The following is an 18,114-nucleotide window of genomic DNA, read 5'->3' on the forward strand; positions in this document are numbered from 1 at the left end:
CCTACTGAACCCCAATAATATCTCCTGGAATTCACACACTTGTTAATTCCCTCCTCCGAATGCGGGCAAGACGTGTGACTTGCCTCTAGCCAATAAAAAGGGGATGGGCGTTATTTCCATGATTAGTGATATAAAAGATTTGAATTTCCATCTTTCTAGGAGACTATTGCCTTGTTGGCTTGCATACTTTGAGGAAGCAAACAGCCATGATGGGGAGGGCCTGAGGACAGCCTCTGGCCAACGGCGACCTAGGAAATTGAGGACCTAATTCAATAGCCAAAAGGGAACAGAATCCTGCCAACAAGTGTGCAAGCAAGCTAGGGAGGGGATCTTTCCCACCTGCTCCTTCGGATGAGACACAGCTCTAACATCCCGAGTGAGGCCTTACCAGAAACCATGAAGCAGAGGACCCCGCTAACTCACGCCCAGATTTCTGACCCACCGAAACCCCGAGGTAATAAATATGTACTGTTTTAAGCTGCTTAAATTTATGGCAACTTGTTAGCAATGGAAAGGAACGCAGGGGTGCGTCAGTATTAGTAATAACCATCACCACTGCCATCATTTACAGAGGTGTGCTACATCTCGTATGAATGCTTTATCTATTATCTAATACAACCTCACCATGACAGGAGGAGGTCTGCTGCTATCGGCCCCACTGTAGAGAGGATGAAACAGGCTGACTTGCCTAAGACTGTGCAACTAGTAAGCAGAGGAGCCCACTGCAGGGCTCTCGGTCTAAGCTCCTGCACGGGGCTGCCTCCAATGACTAAAAACTTTGATGGGAGTGAAAATACCTAAGACAGACGGAAATAGGAAGATTCTTCCCTCCCTTTCTTTCCTCATCACTCCTTTATTGCCACAGAGGCAGGCTGTGGCTAACTTAATGCCTCAAGGGCTACACTCTCTGGCTCTCCACCACTTTCACCATGATCCTTCCCATGGAGAGCCGGCACCTTTCTTCCCATGGGCCTCCATGAAACATGCTGTGTTAGGTCCCATTTCCTGGGTTCTCTTAATCTGACCAACCAATCTACGCTAATCTGGGAGTAGATAATGGTGGGACAAAGAACTACCTCCTTCTAGTCTCACCTGAGCATGAAATATGGAATGGGGCTCATCTTGACCTCACAGGGTCTTGTGAGGGTTAAATAAAATAAGAGAAATATTCGGCATGCCTTAGGTACTCATTAAAGATTGCAAGAAAACATAGTGCCTGCATCCAAAGGAGAATATCAAGTGTATATTTTGGGTACAGTGACATGGGTACAAGATGCTGTCGGGAAGCAAGAAAGCTTGTCTTCTTGGTGTTCCTGCAAGTTAAAGCTATCAGCAGGGACTGTTTTGGGACTGCCCACTTCCCATTTCAGGTGCATTTCTCCAGATTTCTCTCTGTTGATTCAAGAAAAACAATCAGGAGAGCATACAAATGGAAAAAGGACAGAGTAGAAGTGGAAAACCCAGCCATGGTATGCCCAAGGAGGAAAGTGTCTGAAACTCACTGTACACAGTAACAGGTGTACCGACACACCTCAGAGATACTGCAGTTCAGTTCCAGAGCACCACAATAAAGCAAATATCACAATAGAGTTCAATGAATTTCTGGTTTCTCAGTGCATATGTTATGTTTATACTATAGTCTAGTAAGCAATGTGCAATAGCATTACATCTACACAAATCTATATACCTTAATTTTAAAATATTTTATTGCTAAAAAATGCTAACCACCATCTGAGTTCTCAGAAAATCATAATCTTTCTGCTGGTGGAGGGTCTTTCCTCCATGTTGACGGCTGCTGACTGATCAGGGTGGTAGTTGTTAAAGGGTGGAGAACCTGTGGGATTTTTTTCTACTAAGACAATGAAGTTGGCCACATCAATTGACTCCTCCTTTCACACACAATTTCTCTGTAGCGAGTGAGGCTGTTTGATAGCATTTTACCTACAGCAGAACTTCTTTCAAAATTTGAGTCAATCTCAAACCCTTCTACTGTTTTATCAACTAACTTGATGTGATAGTCTAAATTCTTTGTTATCATTTTAGCAATCTTCTAGTAATCTTCGCCTGGAGTAGATTCCATCTCAAGAAACCACTTTCCTTAAGAAGCAACTCTTCATCTATTCTTGTCTTATCATGAAATTGCAGCAAATCAGTCCCATCTTCAGGCTCCACTTCTAATTCTAGCTCTCTTGCTATTTCCACCATATCTACAGTTCCTTCCTCCACTGAAGTCTGGAGCCCCTCAAAGTCAGCCATGAGGGCTGCATTTGACTTCATCCAAACACCCGTTAATGTTGATATTTTGACCTCTTCCCACAAATCGTGAATATTCTTAATAGCATCTAGAATGGTGATTCCTTTCCAGGAGGTTTTCAATTTACTTTTCCCAGATCCTTCAGAGGAATCATTATCACTATCTGTGTACTTCTTAAATAATAAGGCTTAAAAAGTCAAAATGACTCTTTGGTCCACGAGCTGCAGAGTGGATGTTGTGTTAGCAGGCACGAAAACGACATTAATCTTGTTGCACTTCTCCATCGGAGCTCCTGGATGACCAGGTGCACTGTCAATAAGCAGTAATATTATGAGAGGAATACTTTTTTCTGAGCAGTAGGTCTCAACAGTGGGCTTAAAATATTCAGTAAACCATGTTGTAAAACAGATGTGCTGTCATCCAGGCTTTGCTGTTCTCCTAATAGAGCACAGAGTAGATTTAGCCTAACTCTCAAGGGCCCTAGGATTTTTGGAATGGCAGATGAGCACTGGTTTCCTTTTAAGGTTACCAGCAGCCTTCACTCCTAACACACAAGTCAGCCTGTCCTTTGAAGCTTTGAAGCCAGGCACTGACTTTTCCTCTCTAGCTATGAAATTCCTAGATGGCGTCTTCTTCCAGTAGAAGACTATTTCATCTACATTGAAAACCTGTTGTTTATTGTATCCAACTAGTTAGCTTAGCTAGATCTTCTGGATAATTCGTTGCAGCTTCTACACCAGCCCTTGCTACTTCACCTTGCACTTCGATGTTATGGAAAGGACTTGTTTTCTTAAAACTCATGAACTAACTTCTGCTGGCTTCCAACTTTTCTCCCACAGCTTACTCACCCCTCCTAAGTTTCAGAGAATTGAAGAGTTAGGACCTTGTTCTGGATTAGGGAACATCATGGCTGGTTTGATCATCTATCTAGATCACTAAAACTTTCCATATCAGCAATAAGGCTGTTTCACTTTTTTCTTTTTAAATCATTCGGGGGTTCACTGGAGTAGCACTTTTAATTTCCTTCAAGCACATTTCTTTTGCATTCACAAATTGTCTAACTACTGCAAGAGGCCTCCCTTTTGGTCTATCTGGGCTCTTGACATGCCTTCCTCTCTAAGCTTAATCAGTTCTAGCTTTTGATTTAAAGTGAGAGATGTGCAACTGTTCTTTTCACTTGGAACACTTAGAGGCCATCATAGGGTTATTAGTTGGCCTAATTTCAATACTGTTGTGTCTCAGGGAGAAGGGAAGCCCAGGGAGAGGGAGAGAGATGGGGAAACAACTGGTCAGTGGAGCAGACAGAAACAGACACATTTATCAATTAAGTGTGCTGTCTTCTATGAGCGTGGTTTGTGGCACCCCAAAACAAGTATAATCACAGTGATTATATAGTGATTATAGTGATCACAGATCACCACCACAAATATAATAATGAAAAATTCTTAAATATTGCAAGAATTACCAAAATGTGTCCCAGAGACACGAAGTGAGCAAACGCTGTTGGAAAAATGGTGCTGATAGACTTGCTCAACGCAGGGTTGCCAAAACCTTCAACTTGTGAAAAACACAGTGTCTGGGAAGAGCAATAAAGCAAAGTGCAATGAAACTAGGGATGCCTGTACATGAAGGCTGCTCAAACTAAGCTCCTTTCCCCTCCCCCATTCTTTGGAAATATAGCCCTTCTTTCTTTCTTTTCTTTTTAAAGATTTGATTGATTGATTGATTGATTGATTGATTGATTTATCAGAGAAAGAGACAAGCAGGGGCAGGGGCAAGCAGAGAGAGAAGCTCCCTGCTGAGCAGGGAGCCCAACACTGGGCTTGATCCCAGGACCCTGAGATCATGACCTGAGCTGAGGGCAGATGCTTAACTGACTGAGCCACCCAGGCACCCGGATAGCCCTTCTTTCTCATAGAAAAGAAATTTCATATGGAAATCATCTTTTGTTTTTTTTTCCACCTTTTTACTTGCTTTTCTAGTTTGAAATGGGTTTATGTCACTTGACAAACAAAAGCACACTGGGTGCTGGTGAACTGAACTGACCCAAACTAGTAACAGACTGGCAACTTGAAACATCTACAGTTCAATGTAAATTTACTTTCACTGATGTGCTTGTCAGAGATTTTCTCTCCTTGTCCTGTGTCCCTGAGTCCACAGGAATTCTTACGCACTTGCCCGGTGAGTCAACTATACCATTTATAACCTACACCGCGTATTTTGGTGGTTCATCATATACCACACAGTATTACTGTTGGACAGGTTATTTTTGTATGTCTTCTCTCTCCAACAAAATTCCAAGTTTCTCGAAGATGGGTAAGCTTCCATATATTTCTAATTTCTATGTACAAAAGAATGAGTCTCAAAAAAGTTATCTGTAGAAAACAAAGTAACTAACTTAAGCTCTTCTTTTCAAATTAAAATTTTAAAAGTCAACTTGATTCGAATATACTGAAAGATATAATTGCCAATATGAGTCATTTTGATAGAAATTCCACAAACTGACCTCTAATATTCTAATTAACTTGTGAATCATTCTCCCTATTTATAAATATATCTACTATATACAATTTGAAGCCAATAGTTTTGACTCCACTGGTTCCTTTCATTTGCCTTACTTCAGACTAAAGCTCTGGAACAAGTTTCCTTGGTTGCCAGAGGACACTGACCTACAAGAAATTTTTGAAGTTTTTTTTGTGTACTTAGCCTTACATAGCACATTCTTTTTCTTCTGAAATGTAATATTTGACTACCAGGACCATAGATATAGCAAAGGAAGCCCAGGTCATACTTGACTTTCCAAGTAAGGAGTGCTTTATTCAGTGATAAATGTTAAAAGCAGCTCACCAGGCTTGACAACCTTTTTAGAATATATTTCTAAATATTTAATATTTTCTAAAGACGCGATTACCATAATAACAGAAATTATCAGTTAGCAGTGCATAAATGACCCAGAGGTAAGTTCTATATATAATATTCCAAGTGTTTTATTTCAATAATTGCATTATTGATACCGTGTTTCCCACCAAAAGCATCCCTGTGTAGGTCTTCAAATATTTGCCTCGCCCTGGTTCCTCTGCTGGGGGTACCTGAGCAGGTGGAAAACACTGGCTAAGCAAGGTGTGGACAGACCTGCCAGACGACAGTAGTGACCCTTTGTGAGCCTGGCATGAGACGCTAAAGGAAACAATAAATCCTCCCCAAACCAGAAAAAGATGTGAGCGTGGGACTAGGATGTACATTTCAGAAATCTGTCATCAATGTAAAGGGAATGAGAATGGTAGTAGTCCTGAAAATAACAACAAGGGAATCGATTGCCTTAGTGCAAAACTAGTCTTATTGTCTATAATTTACTAGAAGCTCGAGAACAAATCAACTATTTTAAAAACCAGAGCAGGCTCCCAGCACTCATTTGCAGCTTGGATTTGTCATTTCTGTGCAATGAATCTTAATCACTGAGCTCTATTGTCCCAATTTTTTCAAGTTCATTCTTTCAATGTGACATATATTTTTACACATTTACAACTATGCTCCCAATATTTAGATTATTTATATTTGATGAGAAATTAGTTTTAGGGGTGACAGAAAATACAGAAGTAGGTCTGACTGATTAATACGGAAATATCATAATCTATGGATACTTTATTACTTATTTATTATAGACAAAAACTCACTTACTAAAGCCTTCAAGAATATAGTCTCCCCCATAAAAAAGGAAAAATGTATTTTTAGATCAGTGATTTTTAAAATCCTGGGCTGCTATTTTTCTCATCAATGTTTTGTATTTGGAAACTAAAAATACAAAATTTCTCAACTGAGCAAACTGACATGTTTAGAAGCAAAGCTAAAAGAAATCAACAATCCTGTTCAGATTTGGAATGAGTTCAACAATTGTTTGAAATTAAAACATTAAGGAAGACTGTATTAAATTGTGATTCAATACAATAAACTGGCATAACAAAATTGCTGTTTACATAAATAAAAACATAGACAACCCAGACTAAAAGCAGTATGAGCCCACATGTGCTTCTCTCTTCCAATTCCATTTGCTTTTTTGCACATACTACATAATTCGATTTTTATGTTTATCAGACTATTCACTGTGTTTATGACACTATGCCATAGCATAGTGAGTCAGTATATAAAACAGTAATGTAATATTAAAATATTTTCATATATACCCCTATATACATGCATTTATGCAATTAAGACTTTGTGCCTGTATCTAGTCCTTCCTTAGGCAGAATATAAATTCCTTATGAAAAGGAGCCATGTTTTGTAATTAATGATATTGCTGGTGCCTATTGTGGTATACAAAGCTGGTAATGAAAAAAAGAGTTATTGAATTCCTTTCTTCATACAAGAATAGGAGTGGCATTACATATCAATCCTATCCACCTGAAAGAGAAAGTGACCATCTTTGAAGGTGTCTCTGCTAAGAAACTGTAGGACATCTCCTCAGTGAATAAGACAATGTTTCCAAGCCACATGTTTCTCTCTGTAATCAAAAGTTACAATAAGCATATGAAAAGCAAGAGCTCTCAGAAAGAACTCTTTTATCATTTAACTATTATCTGTTCATTTACTCTTCAAGGTTATCACGAATCACACGGGTAACTTAAGATCAGAAGGAAAATGAGCTGCCTAAATATTTGCCGTCACTCCATCTAATCTTCAGGCAGCACAACACAGAACAAGGGCCTGAATTTTTTAAAAGTTAGTGACTGTGGACTTATACAAGATGCTATGAATTGCACAAATTTAAGACAAAAAACATGGGCTTGATCAAGAACACATGTCCTGGTACACAGATGTGCCACATGCAAACTAAAATAAATCTTATATATTTTATACGTAGAAGGAAAATTTTAAAGCTCAGTATTAAAATTTAATTGGTAACTTTGACCTTGAGTGCCACTTTAGGTGATAAATATTACACCAGAGCTCAGATTTTGAGATTTATGATCTCATGTTCTTGAAAAAGGCCTAGCACCTCCGTGTTCCTGAAATAATTGATCTGTCTCTTACAAGTGTTATTTTCCTGAAACCAACATCTGTCTTAGGAAGAAAAGTACAAACTGATGAAAATACCCTGCTATATTTAAGATATCCAAACGAGCTACCAGAATTTGCAACTAACACATTACTATATTTGTAAAAGCAGTCAAGATCATAAATTGATAAATTTCTTAGCATACAATAGAAGAAAAAACTGCAAAGCCATTTGTAAATATTTTCTATAAAGATTAACCAAAATTATTAATTAAGAGTGAATGTTTTTTGTTTTTGTTTTTTTCAAATAGGTTCCACACCCAGCCTGGCGCTTGAACTCATGACCCTGAGACTAAGACCTGAGCTGACATCAAGATCTGGATGCTTAACTGACTGAGCCACCCAGGCCCCCCAAGAGTGAATGTTTAAAATATGCTGACCTGACATGGTGCAAACCCATAGCTCACATTTTTCTTGAATAGAACCCCACGATATATGTTTTCAATTTGGGAGGTTTTCCTTTCTTTTGTTTCTTTAGTGTAATCACAAACACTACCCTCCCTTTACCAAAACGCTCTCGACCACCATTGTTGATTGCTTCTCTTCCTAAAGATACACAAAGTATCATGGAAATCCATCAGAGAAGCAGGGAACAACTGCAGATCGAAAACAACTATAATTATGAAACTTCTAGCTTCAATGGAAAATCAACATAAAATTCTGGGTCTGTTTGCAAAGAAATAACTGGCAAATATTATTGATTCTTCTACACACGACTAACTGTCCCATATTAAGGTCCATGCTCTATCATAAAGTAGTAATTATAATAATGCCACCCCTTCACATTTACTGCATACCTGGTGCTGCTGTAAGTGCTTTATACCTATTAACTCATGTAATGCTCACAACTTTGTAAGGTAGGTGCCATTATCAGCGCCCTCTTAATGAGGAAACTATAGCAGAGAGAGAGAGAAAGAAATTGCCATAGGTCAACAGCAAGTGAGTGCTGAAGCTGGGTCCCCCCCCCAGCCCAGGCAATGTATCCCAGAGCCATGCTTCTTCCTCACCACTAGATTACTCAGTGCTCCAACATCCATCCACTTTGTCAGGAGGAGGAATTGAAAAAGCAAGAGTCAACGCGTGCAGAAAAAGCATTCGGCTATTCATTAATTCATTTAACAAGTACTTATTCATTTAACAAGCACCTACTACCCATAAAACTATGCATTAAGTTCCTTTCCAAATAAGGTTTACAGTTAATCAGTTTTTTTCTACAAGCCACCCTGAGTAAGACCCTGGAAAGCAGTCAGTGTATATTAGCACTTGGAGATGTCAACTAAATTCGCTAGAAAAGGAATTTCCATGGTAAAAGCACTAACAGCAAATAATGCCCCTTGGAAACAGCTTGTCCTTGCTAAGGAAGCCTCAGTTTTGCTGATTTCTTATACATCTTGGAATGAGTGTAAAAACTGTGAAAGTACGCTAAGTGGTAGTTATGACAGGACCAGCTCAGCAGAGGGCAGTGATCAAGCAAGGGTTAACTTTGGATATTTAAAAAAAAAAAAAAAAAAGCTTTGCAACTGAAAGAAGCAAAGATGCAAAAGACAATCAACTCTGAACACATGATTCAAGCCTAACATCAAAAGACACCTACAGGGAGAAACAGTTATCATGTTAGTATCTATAACAGGCAAGATCATGAACTATTTCTTTTTGCTTTTTGGGGTTTTTCCCCCCCAAAATGTGGAGAAATGAGAAAATGCTCATACATAATTACCACACCTAATGGAAAACTACATGATATACAATGTGTGTGTGTGTGTGCGCGCGCGCGTGCGTTTTTCTCTTACAAACATAACATATAGGACCTCTTCTTTTGTATTTGTAAGTTGATTCTTCCTGAAGCTCTAAAGTCTTTGGACAGTTAGGAATACCAGAATGGCGGTACCTATAGAGAGCCATCAACTTGAGGATAAACTATCATATTACTGGTCAGCTTTGTTATATTTACAATCTATGAATTCACTACACCTCTCTTTAAATAATCTAAAGGCTCCTAAAAATTCTGGCTATAGAGTAAATTGTTAATTTTCAAATGTGTTCCTACTGACACACTACAGAAATTCATTTCCCTGGAAGAAAATGGATTAAATAAAAATGCCCATAGAAGAAAGAGAAAAATATTTTTAAAATAACATTTGTAAAGGTTAGATCATTTTCTGAAATAAAAAACTACAACTCACACAAAATAAGAAAAAAAGTATGCTCACAGTCACACAGTCCTACTAAATAGAACAGAAGAAGTCGCTTCTAAATATTATTGCAGAAACCTCTGCAAAGGGTATTGTGTGGGAAAGTTCGAGCTATTAAAGTAAACCAGAACCCCTATTTTTTTAATGGCCTCAATTCTGTTCTGTAGCTAGAAGATTTAAACTGATCTCAGGACATAAGTGAGGCACTTTCTAGCCAGAGGCAACAAAGCTCCTATAAATCTTTTCGAACAGCTCATGAACTGGCATGGCTACCATGGGTGTGGTTTCAGTTGAAAGCTATAATGCTTTGAAAGCTAAACTTTACAACTAGGTGAACACTGTTTATGATGAGAAAACAAAACACATGATCCAGATTATTTTCCAGCAGGGTTACTTCATGTCCCACCTGATTTATTATCGAGTTCATATATTTTGAATCCTTCAGCTATGAATACCCTTTACCCGCCATAATATGACCATATACATAACAAATCTTTGGTAATTAAGCTGTGGAAGGCATTGCTTAATGGATGAAAAATAATTATTCTAAAATAATGACAGGGCAAACCTCACGATGTTAAATAGAAAAAGACTGAATGCTCTCTGCAGACCGATAATTGGTCCCCAAGGAGAATACTCGTTCACAAAGTCCTTAAATTCATTCTTCCATTATAAGAGAGTACAGATAAACTGCGAAGAAAAGTATTTTCCCAAATACTTTTGGATACCAAGACTGTCTAGTTCATGAGCTCCCTGCACCCCTCAGAAAAGTTAATTTTTAAGTGCCCGCTTGTTGGTTGATTTTCTTTCCATATTTGGGAGGGAGAAGGTGGAGGGCATTGACTGTGTTAGCATTAACCCAGGAGCCTGAGGCTGTTCAGTAAGAATATAACCAGCTCCATGATGGTTGTTGAAAGAGTGTGGTATGGGCGTTTACTCATCCTGTGAGCCTGTCCCAGGAAGCACCGTCAGGTAAATGATTTACACGTTAGACTGGCGCCTTCTGGTCACACATTACATACCAAACTGCCAGGAACAAAGGCCGACAATCTGTCTGATTGCTACAGCAAATCCCATATACTTTCATAATCGCTTAACTGAAGTCATGATTATAGACACGTAATCAGAAGCGCACCTGGATCCACCTGTCTGGGGCTTCTCCGGAGTCCGTTGGTCCGTTTCTGTGCAGAAAAGTAAAACAAAGCAAAACAAAGATTTCACATTATTGAATTGTATCAGTACACGGTATTTTGGAAGGCCAACTGATGTTTTACTTTCTCCATTTAAAAGTATGACTAAATTTTGATCAAAACATGTGGTTCTACAGTTTTTATAATTTAACCGTTTTGCTTCTCTAACGAGTCTTCCACTTGAACATCTGTATTTGACGTTGTTGATGTTACGTCATAGAAAAGAAACATCTTTTCATTTGCCATCTCTGGGTATGAGGACTCAAAAAAAATTTTTTTTTGGAAGTTGTAATGACTACAGGAATTATGAGAACAGAGCCCAAGTAGCTATTCTTGGTTGGAAAATGCTCCCAGCAAAGACATGTAATCTCCAAAACTCCAAGTCAGCTATTTCTGAAGCCTGACAGGTCAGAGACTGGAGAACCTCAAAGCAGAGATCTGAAGCTCTAACACACACTTCACTGAGAATGCTGTTTTAATTATGGTCACCTGTATCTCAGTACTTAAAGAAACAATACAAGCATGCAGCTTGTGAACCACGAAAGTGAATTCTTATCACAGAAAAGAAAGCCATAAGAAAAATTGTGCATTACAAAAATTATAAATAAGATGCAAAACAAAAGAAATTTTAAATGTTTTAAAATGCATGGTTATGTGTTCAATTTCACATGAATTAAATTCATTTCTACCTAGATTACTAGAGTAATCTCACTAATTAATAAGGGCCTGATTATCACTTTTTATTATACAACTGGATGAAATGCTGAGTTTATAACTACCATATAATTTAGATTTTCACAAAAGCAATTTTCTCCCTATGCGTGTTGGGGTTTGCGCCTGTGTGTGGAGGAGACTTGGTTTCATTCAGAGCACATGTGGCTTTGCTAAGCACACATTAGCCATGGATTTTTCTTAGGGTTCTTCCTGCTGTTTTCATTCACAAGTTAAATGGGTGAAATAGGGTCTTACAGCCTTCTTAATGGCCTCGAAGCCCATCAAGCGGATGTTCAGGATTCTCAAGGTGAAAGCAAACTGGATAAATTTTAAAAATTTTTGTTTTTTACCCAACTACTTTCAAAATGGATTTTTAAAAACTGAATATGACCATTAAAATCAGTGTTGTACCTGTGTTAAGCAAGATGGATAGCTGTACTGGAAAAACTAGTATAAAGAAAGTCGTTACAAGTGAGAAGAGAATGTCACTCTGGGCTTCTTGGTAGCCAAGGTACAAAAAGGGGAAGCATGAGAGTCAAAGATTCATAACTGATAATTTGGAAGAAAGCTGCTTTTCAGAGAAAATCTCTTTTCTATCTGAAATGTTATAACATTCTTTAGAGCGCTCTCTATAAAGGACAATGAACACAATGGACAATATTTTCAACAGGAAAATATATAATGATGGATATCAGGTTGCTCTTTACTTCCTACATGTCCCTTCACCTTTGTACAGTAGAAGCTGTCTTTCTATGCTCGTCTACCTTCTACTGTCAAAATGCTTAGTGGCCAGAAAGGAATTCAACCTTTGGGTACTATTCCTGGAATTCCCTGAGCTAGCACCATTTAAAAATTACAGACTTGAAATGTGAAAAAGAGCCCTTGTGTTCAAGACCAACGCTCTATTACCTTGAAGTTAGGATTAAAATAGAGAACAATTTACAACAACACGGATGGATCTAGAGGGTAAAATACTAAGTGAAAAAAGTCACAGAAAGACAAATACCATATGATTTCACTCATATGTGGAATTTAAAAAACAAAAATGAAGAAAAAAGAGAAAAACAAAAAACAGACTCTTAAATACAGAGAACAAACTGGTGGTTTCCAGAGGAGGGGGAGGGTGGGGGGTTAGTGAAATAGGCAATGGAGATTAAAGAGTACACTTGTCACTATATTGTACACCCGAAACTAGTATCGCACTGTATGAAAAAAAGAGAGAACATGGTATAATTATTAAGAATATGGGTTCTAGAATCAGACTGCCAGAGTTCCAACTCAGACCGCATCACTTGGCACCTGCTATTTGATTGTGAACAAGTTAGTTAACATCTCTGTACCTCAGTTTTCTCGCCTGTAAAATGGGGATAATAATAGTACAACTTCATAGCATTTGTGGTGAGAATTAAATGAATCATGTGGGGGCACCTGGGTGGCACAGCTGTTGGGCATCTGCCTTCGGCTCAGGGCGTGATCCCGGCGTTATGGGATCGAGCCCCACATCAGGCTCCTCCGCTATGAGCCTGCTTCTTCCTCTCCCACTCCCCCTGCTTGTGTTCCCCCTCTCACTGGCTGTCTCTATCTCTGTCAAATAAATAAATAAAATCTTTAAAAAAAAAATAAATGAATCATGTGAAATGACTGGAACAGTTCATGCCATGCAGTAAGGATTACTAAGTGACAGCTTATTATTATTATTATTATTACTACTACTACTAACTTCATGGTATTTTGACTGTTTAAATGCACACAAATTACAAAAGATTTTTCTAAGTTGTTGCCCTATTGCTTATGTTTTAGATTTTTCCTCCTAAAACTCAGTGACTCTGAAAACAAACTTTTCTGCAGGACGAGTGGGCAGTGGAATTATGATTTGTTGCACTGAAAAAAATTTTTTTTCAGCTACTTAGACCAAATGCCTCTGGAGATGCATTACACTTCAAAAGCACCTAAAAAAAGTATTTTACATTGTAAGAAATTTTAGAAATGTTTAGCAGGGCATATTTAAACAATTTTAAAATGCTAATTTCAACTGTCATTCTATCATATTTCATCCAACACAGTCCCCTCCCCCACCTGTATTCTTAAAAGACTGGGACAGAGCTTTTGTCCCCAGCAGGGAGAGGAGAAAAAACAGGAAGGCACAGTCCCTGGGAGCTGTCAGGTACACCTCCATGAGATCAGGAGAACTGATCTTCAGAGCCTTCTCAATTTTTTTTGATCAACCTAGATGGGGCAAGGGAGGGGACAACCAACCAACCTAATTTTAGAAGCATTTGAGTTATTTCTTGCTTCATTACCTATTACCTTGTCTTTCTCTAAAAGAACTACTTTTATCACCCAAGAGTCTCTTCTTGCCTCTTGGGGGAAACTTAATTCTCTGTTGATTTTACCAACAAAATAAGCAAAGGTTCATTTGCTATGGAACTGTCTTTGGTTCCTCTCTGTTTTACAGGTAGAAAAACCTTTAAGGAATGGATTTAGTGTACATATACATTAAATGGATACATAATGATAATCTTACTTCCTAGAGCTAGAGGTAGCTTCTGAAGGTCCACTCCAGAATGGGGCATGGAATGAACATCCCAAGTGTTGTCATGAAGGCCTATAGATATTGTGGCTATTGAAACTGACCTACCTTGAGAATGAAGTGCAAAATTAAAAATAAAAAAGTCACAAAGATAGCTATTGAAAGGGGAACAGAATAGGACTGCACACTGGTATATGGAGAGAAAGAAGATCTTCAGGAGAGGGGGAGAAATGCAGTTCACAGAACACAGATGCTTCTTAATGTTCTTTTGCTACACTTCTCCCCAAACCAAGCTAAAATTTCCAAATAGGTTGGCCAGTGACTATAATTATGCATCCAAAATAAAGATTATTGGCAGAATCACACATTAAATAAACTTTGCACTTGTTGTATTCAAAAGTGAAACAAGTCACTAAACCACTGCTGCTGCATTAAAAAAAAGTCAATGTGAAAATTAATTCATTTCATAATAGGCTTCCATGTACTTTTTTAAGAGGATAAAAATGCCTGGAGAGAATTATTTAGTATCATTTGAAAATGATTAACCACTTCTTATTAGCACACTTCTGTAAATATACTCACTTCACATCACTTAATAAAATCAAGTGAAATCAGCTTCTTTGCGGAAAAAAAAATTTTTTTTGTAAAGTAACAAAGTTCCGCGCTCTAAGAGGAACTCTGTCTCAATAACCTAAGGATAACATGAGAATATGAGAAAGCAAGCTGCTTTCCAAGATCTTCATAGGCAGCACCCCTACAGTCCTCTGAAAAACCTTACCTGTCAACTAAACACTGAAAGAAATTTCACATTAATTTATTTGAGCCCTAGAAGAAATTGCATGAACTATTTTAAAAATATTCCTTGATCTAGATTCTAGCCTTTAATATATAATTGACTGATAAACTGAAGACGTGCATATGAGCATCCTCCCATCATTCTTGAAAGCCTATGTGCAGAAATTCTGTGCTTATGCAAAAGAGAAGCAGAAACACTCACTTCTTATCTGATGTCTTACTGTACTTTTCATTGTTTTTACCAACTATATAAGTGCCAGCCTATTAAAAAATATTACACCACTCTTAATGATATATAATTATTACCTGTTAAAATAATTTTGTATAGAATTTTTTTGTCATTCTTTTACTCTGAAATTCTCAAGTTACTATACTTCTGGTTCATATAACTAATCACATGCATTTTATATTTTCATTTTCTCTGTGGTATTATTTTTGGAGGTCAGGTGAGAAATTTGCTACTTTTGGTTAAAAGCCAAGGCAATGGTCTAGAAACTGTCATATTTTTCATTCTTTCATATTTTCAAAAATAGCTTATTCTGAGAGGTGACAGGGATCACACAGTTCTAAGCCATTAGACCTTAGACTGTGTTAAACCAAAAGGAATGTTAGCAGATCTTGCTTTGATCAATAAGACATGATAGAAATCATGTTTGTGTTCAAAACAGAAAACTACTAGAAATTTGAATCCACATCCTTAGATGAACAATGTCAGAACTTTTTAGGATTAGCAAATGTTGGGCAGCAATGCAATGTTTCATGACAGGGACAGGTCTAGCAATTCCCTGGGATGAGGGCTACCTTCCTTCTGTACGAGCAGGATCAAAGATATTCATTCCAACGAATACAGATGCATTAAATTTTATAAACTCCAGGGCTTTGTGGAATTCTGCAGGAAACGAGGGGAAAGTATCCCCATATCAGTGCCACACATTGCTACAATATTTGAAATTTACCTAAGTACTAAGAGTCTGAAAGGTTCCATTTCACACCTATTCTTAAATATTCACATTTTTCCTCTACCGAAGATCTTTAGGAGGTGACTGACTGAACATTCCTGATTTAACCTGTGCATTTCATTCACAAGCACTTGGTTGCTCACTCTAGTTCTGTTTCTATCCATTTTAAGAGGCACATTTCACACTCTAAAAGCTCAAGCCTGCTTAAGTTAGCAAACAACCCGAAATGCAAAAGTTATATATATATATATATAATATATATATATATATATATATATGTAAAAAAAAAAAAAAAGGAAATGTTAATCTTACCTCCAGTGGTTTGAGCGTCCCTTGTTCTGAAACAAATGTAAAAATTGGCATTGTCAGTGTAAAGTTATTTTGTTTGGTTAGCAACCTTAGCTTGCTCTCTGCAGCTTGGTAAAACACTGCTGCTTTGTTTCCCTAACTGATACTTGTAATATATTTCCAGGGTCCCTCAGGCTGGGCTAGTAATTGTTTTGCAACCCAGGTTCTCTTGCCTTATTGGCTTGTCAGGAAAGTGACTCATAGTTCTAAATGACTTCTAGGTTATGCTTAACTTTTTCAATTGTTGATTAAGCAATGTCAATCCAACCACATAAAGCTCCTTAAAACAGAGGCTTGCACTAAATTTACATGCATGAGAGAAAGCCAGGTGGCAACCTGGCTTTCAACACACCTCGTTTTAAGAATCTAGACACACTAAGTTAACAAAGGTATTTCACCGACTATAACAATTGCAAATTTAATGCGGTATAATATTGCATATGGATTTTTTTTCATTAAGTGGCTATAACTCTTATTTTTGATTTGGGGGGAGATACAGTTTGATTTAAAGAGGGAAATAAAAGACTGACAGGATTCAATTCCCATGCTTATTTTCCTTTCATCCTTAGTTTCCCCATCTGTAAATAGAAACAACAATCTCTTCGTTACACTTGAGTTCTTGAAAATGATGAGCAGTTATAAAGGGCCCTGAGATCTGCAGGTGACTACGGTGGCAGAAGGGTAAAGGGTCACTCAGAGTAAAGGCACACACTGCACATGGACAACTGGTGGGTGATGCTTCCTTTCCCCAGTCCCAGGAGCACCTATACACATTACTGCTTTTCCAGACTGTGAAGGAAAACACCTCATCATTTTGAGCCTATAGTTTTTCCATCCAAAACGTCCCTGTAAAGAAGGATCTGAGAAAAGAAGAAACTGAAGGAAACATCAGGAAAGAATGGGCAGGCCTAAATGAGAGCTCTGTAAGCTGTTTCTGTAGGAGAATCCAAGAAGCCCCACGACCAAGAGTTCAAGGGGAAAATTCCGACCATAACACCTGACTAGCCGCCACAGATTGCTTTACCCAGGAAGCTGCCTGGGGCATGGAACAGAAGGTGTTTTGTTTGATAAAGCACTACTCCTGATTAATGAAAACGGAAGACATGTGACCAAAAAGTCACCTTTTGGGAGAAAAGTTAGGTCTGCGTTCCTCTGTCAGTTTCAAATCCCTTCACCCTGACTTTCACAAGACCGCCTTCTCTGAAGACATCTTTGCCAAGTCTGAAGTTGGCCCCTACAAAGGAGTATTCCTGGACAGAAAGCTATATCACTTCTTTCCCTCCTCGTTTAGAAATATGCAATGTTTCAGAAGAAAGACTGCCTAAGAGGATCAGTTTGTGGAGAGGATCTGTATAAGTACCATTTGGCTGGATGCTGTGGCCAGACTTAGAACCCAGGTTAGGTGAGCTTAGGTTCCTAACAGAGCAGGTGTGATACCTGTCTCACTGGTTTGACCAGAAAGACCTATATTCCAGAATAGCCCTAAACTACTTTTTTTTTTTCTCCTCCTGGTGCATTGGAGAAAGTCTGAGCTAAGAATTGTAAACTGCAAGAAGCACCAAATGGGAGAAAAGTTAAAGTTTTCCATCCAAGGAGACTGAGGAAAGCTTGGACTATTTCTAGATGTCCTCTGAAGTGGAAAAACCTCAGATCTTTTGGGTTCAGTGCTCATAAATGAGTATGCAACTTAATTTCAATTAAAAAAAAACTGTAATTTTTTTCTGACTCTTTGCACTGAAGTGTTTTTATGTCCTTATGAGTAAGTCTTTTATAGTACGCTCTAAATGTTTCATAATATTTTTTTTTTTACAAAACCAGTGATCACCCCTGTGACAGCAGGGGACACACCATGCTCCACAACGGTCATCTGGTTGCTCCTCAGGAAATTCCTGGGGAGAGATGGTATCTCAGGTGGTCATCTAACTAGACAGACACTTGCATCTCTTTAACCAGAAAATAAGATCTAGGAACAGAAGACACTCGCTGACAGGCTCTTCCTATCTTGTTACATAGGGTTCAAGTGCAAGTTAGCTGGCTCCCTGCAGGAGGGAGCACCTATTACAGAAACAGGAGAGTGAGA

The 18,114-nt window shown here is 38.2% G+C and overlaps 1 protein-coding gene across 1 annotated transcript in view; it reads right to left on the reverse strand.

The window, feature by feature from the left end:
* The window catches only part of VAV3 (vav guanine nucleotide exchange factor 3), a 349,804-nt gene that overhangs the window by 98,542 nt on the left and 233,148 nt on the right, over nucleotides 1–18,114 (reverse strand). Inside the window, exons 19-20 of the mRNA XM_002928305.4 lie at nucleotides 15,999–16,024; nucleotides 10,634–10,679 (exon numbers count right to left, since the gene is read on the reverse strand). Of these exons, the coding sequence (XP_002928351.2) occupies nucleotides 10,634–10,679; nucleotides 15,999–16,024 (72 nt within the window). The remainder of the gene's footprint in view (nucleotides 1–10,633; nucleotides 10,680–15,998; nucleotides 16,025–18,114) is intronic.

Source organism: Ailuropoda melanoleuca, chromosome 2, assembly GCF_002007445.2.
Source record: "Ailuropoda melanoleuca isolate Jingjing chromosome 2, ASM200744v2, whole genome shotgun sequence".
Classification (NCBI taxonomy): Eukaryota; Metazoa; Chordata; class Mammalia; order Carnivora; family Ursidae; genus Ailuropoda; species Ailuropoda melanoleuca.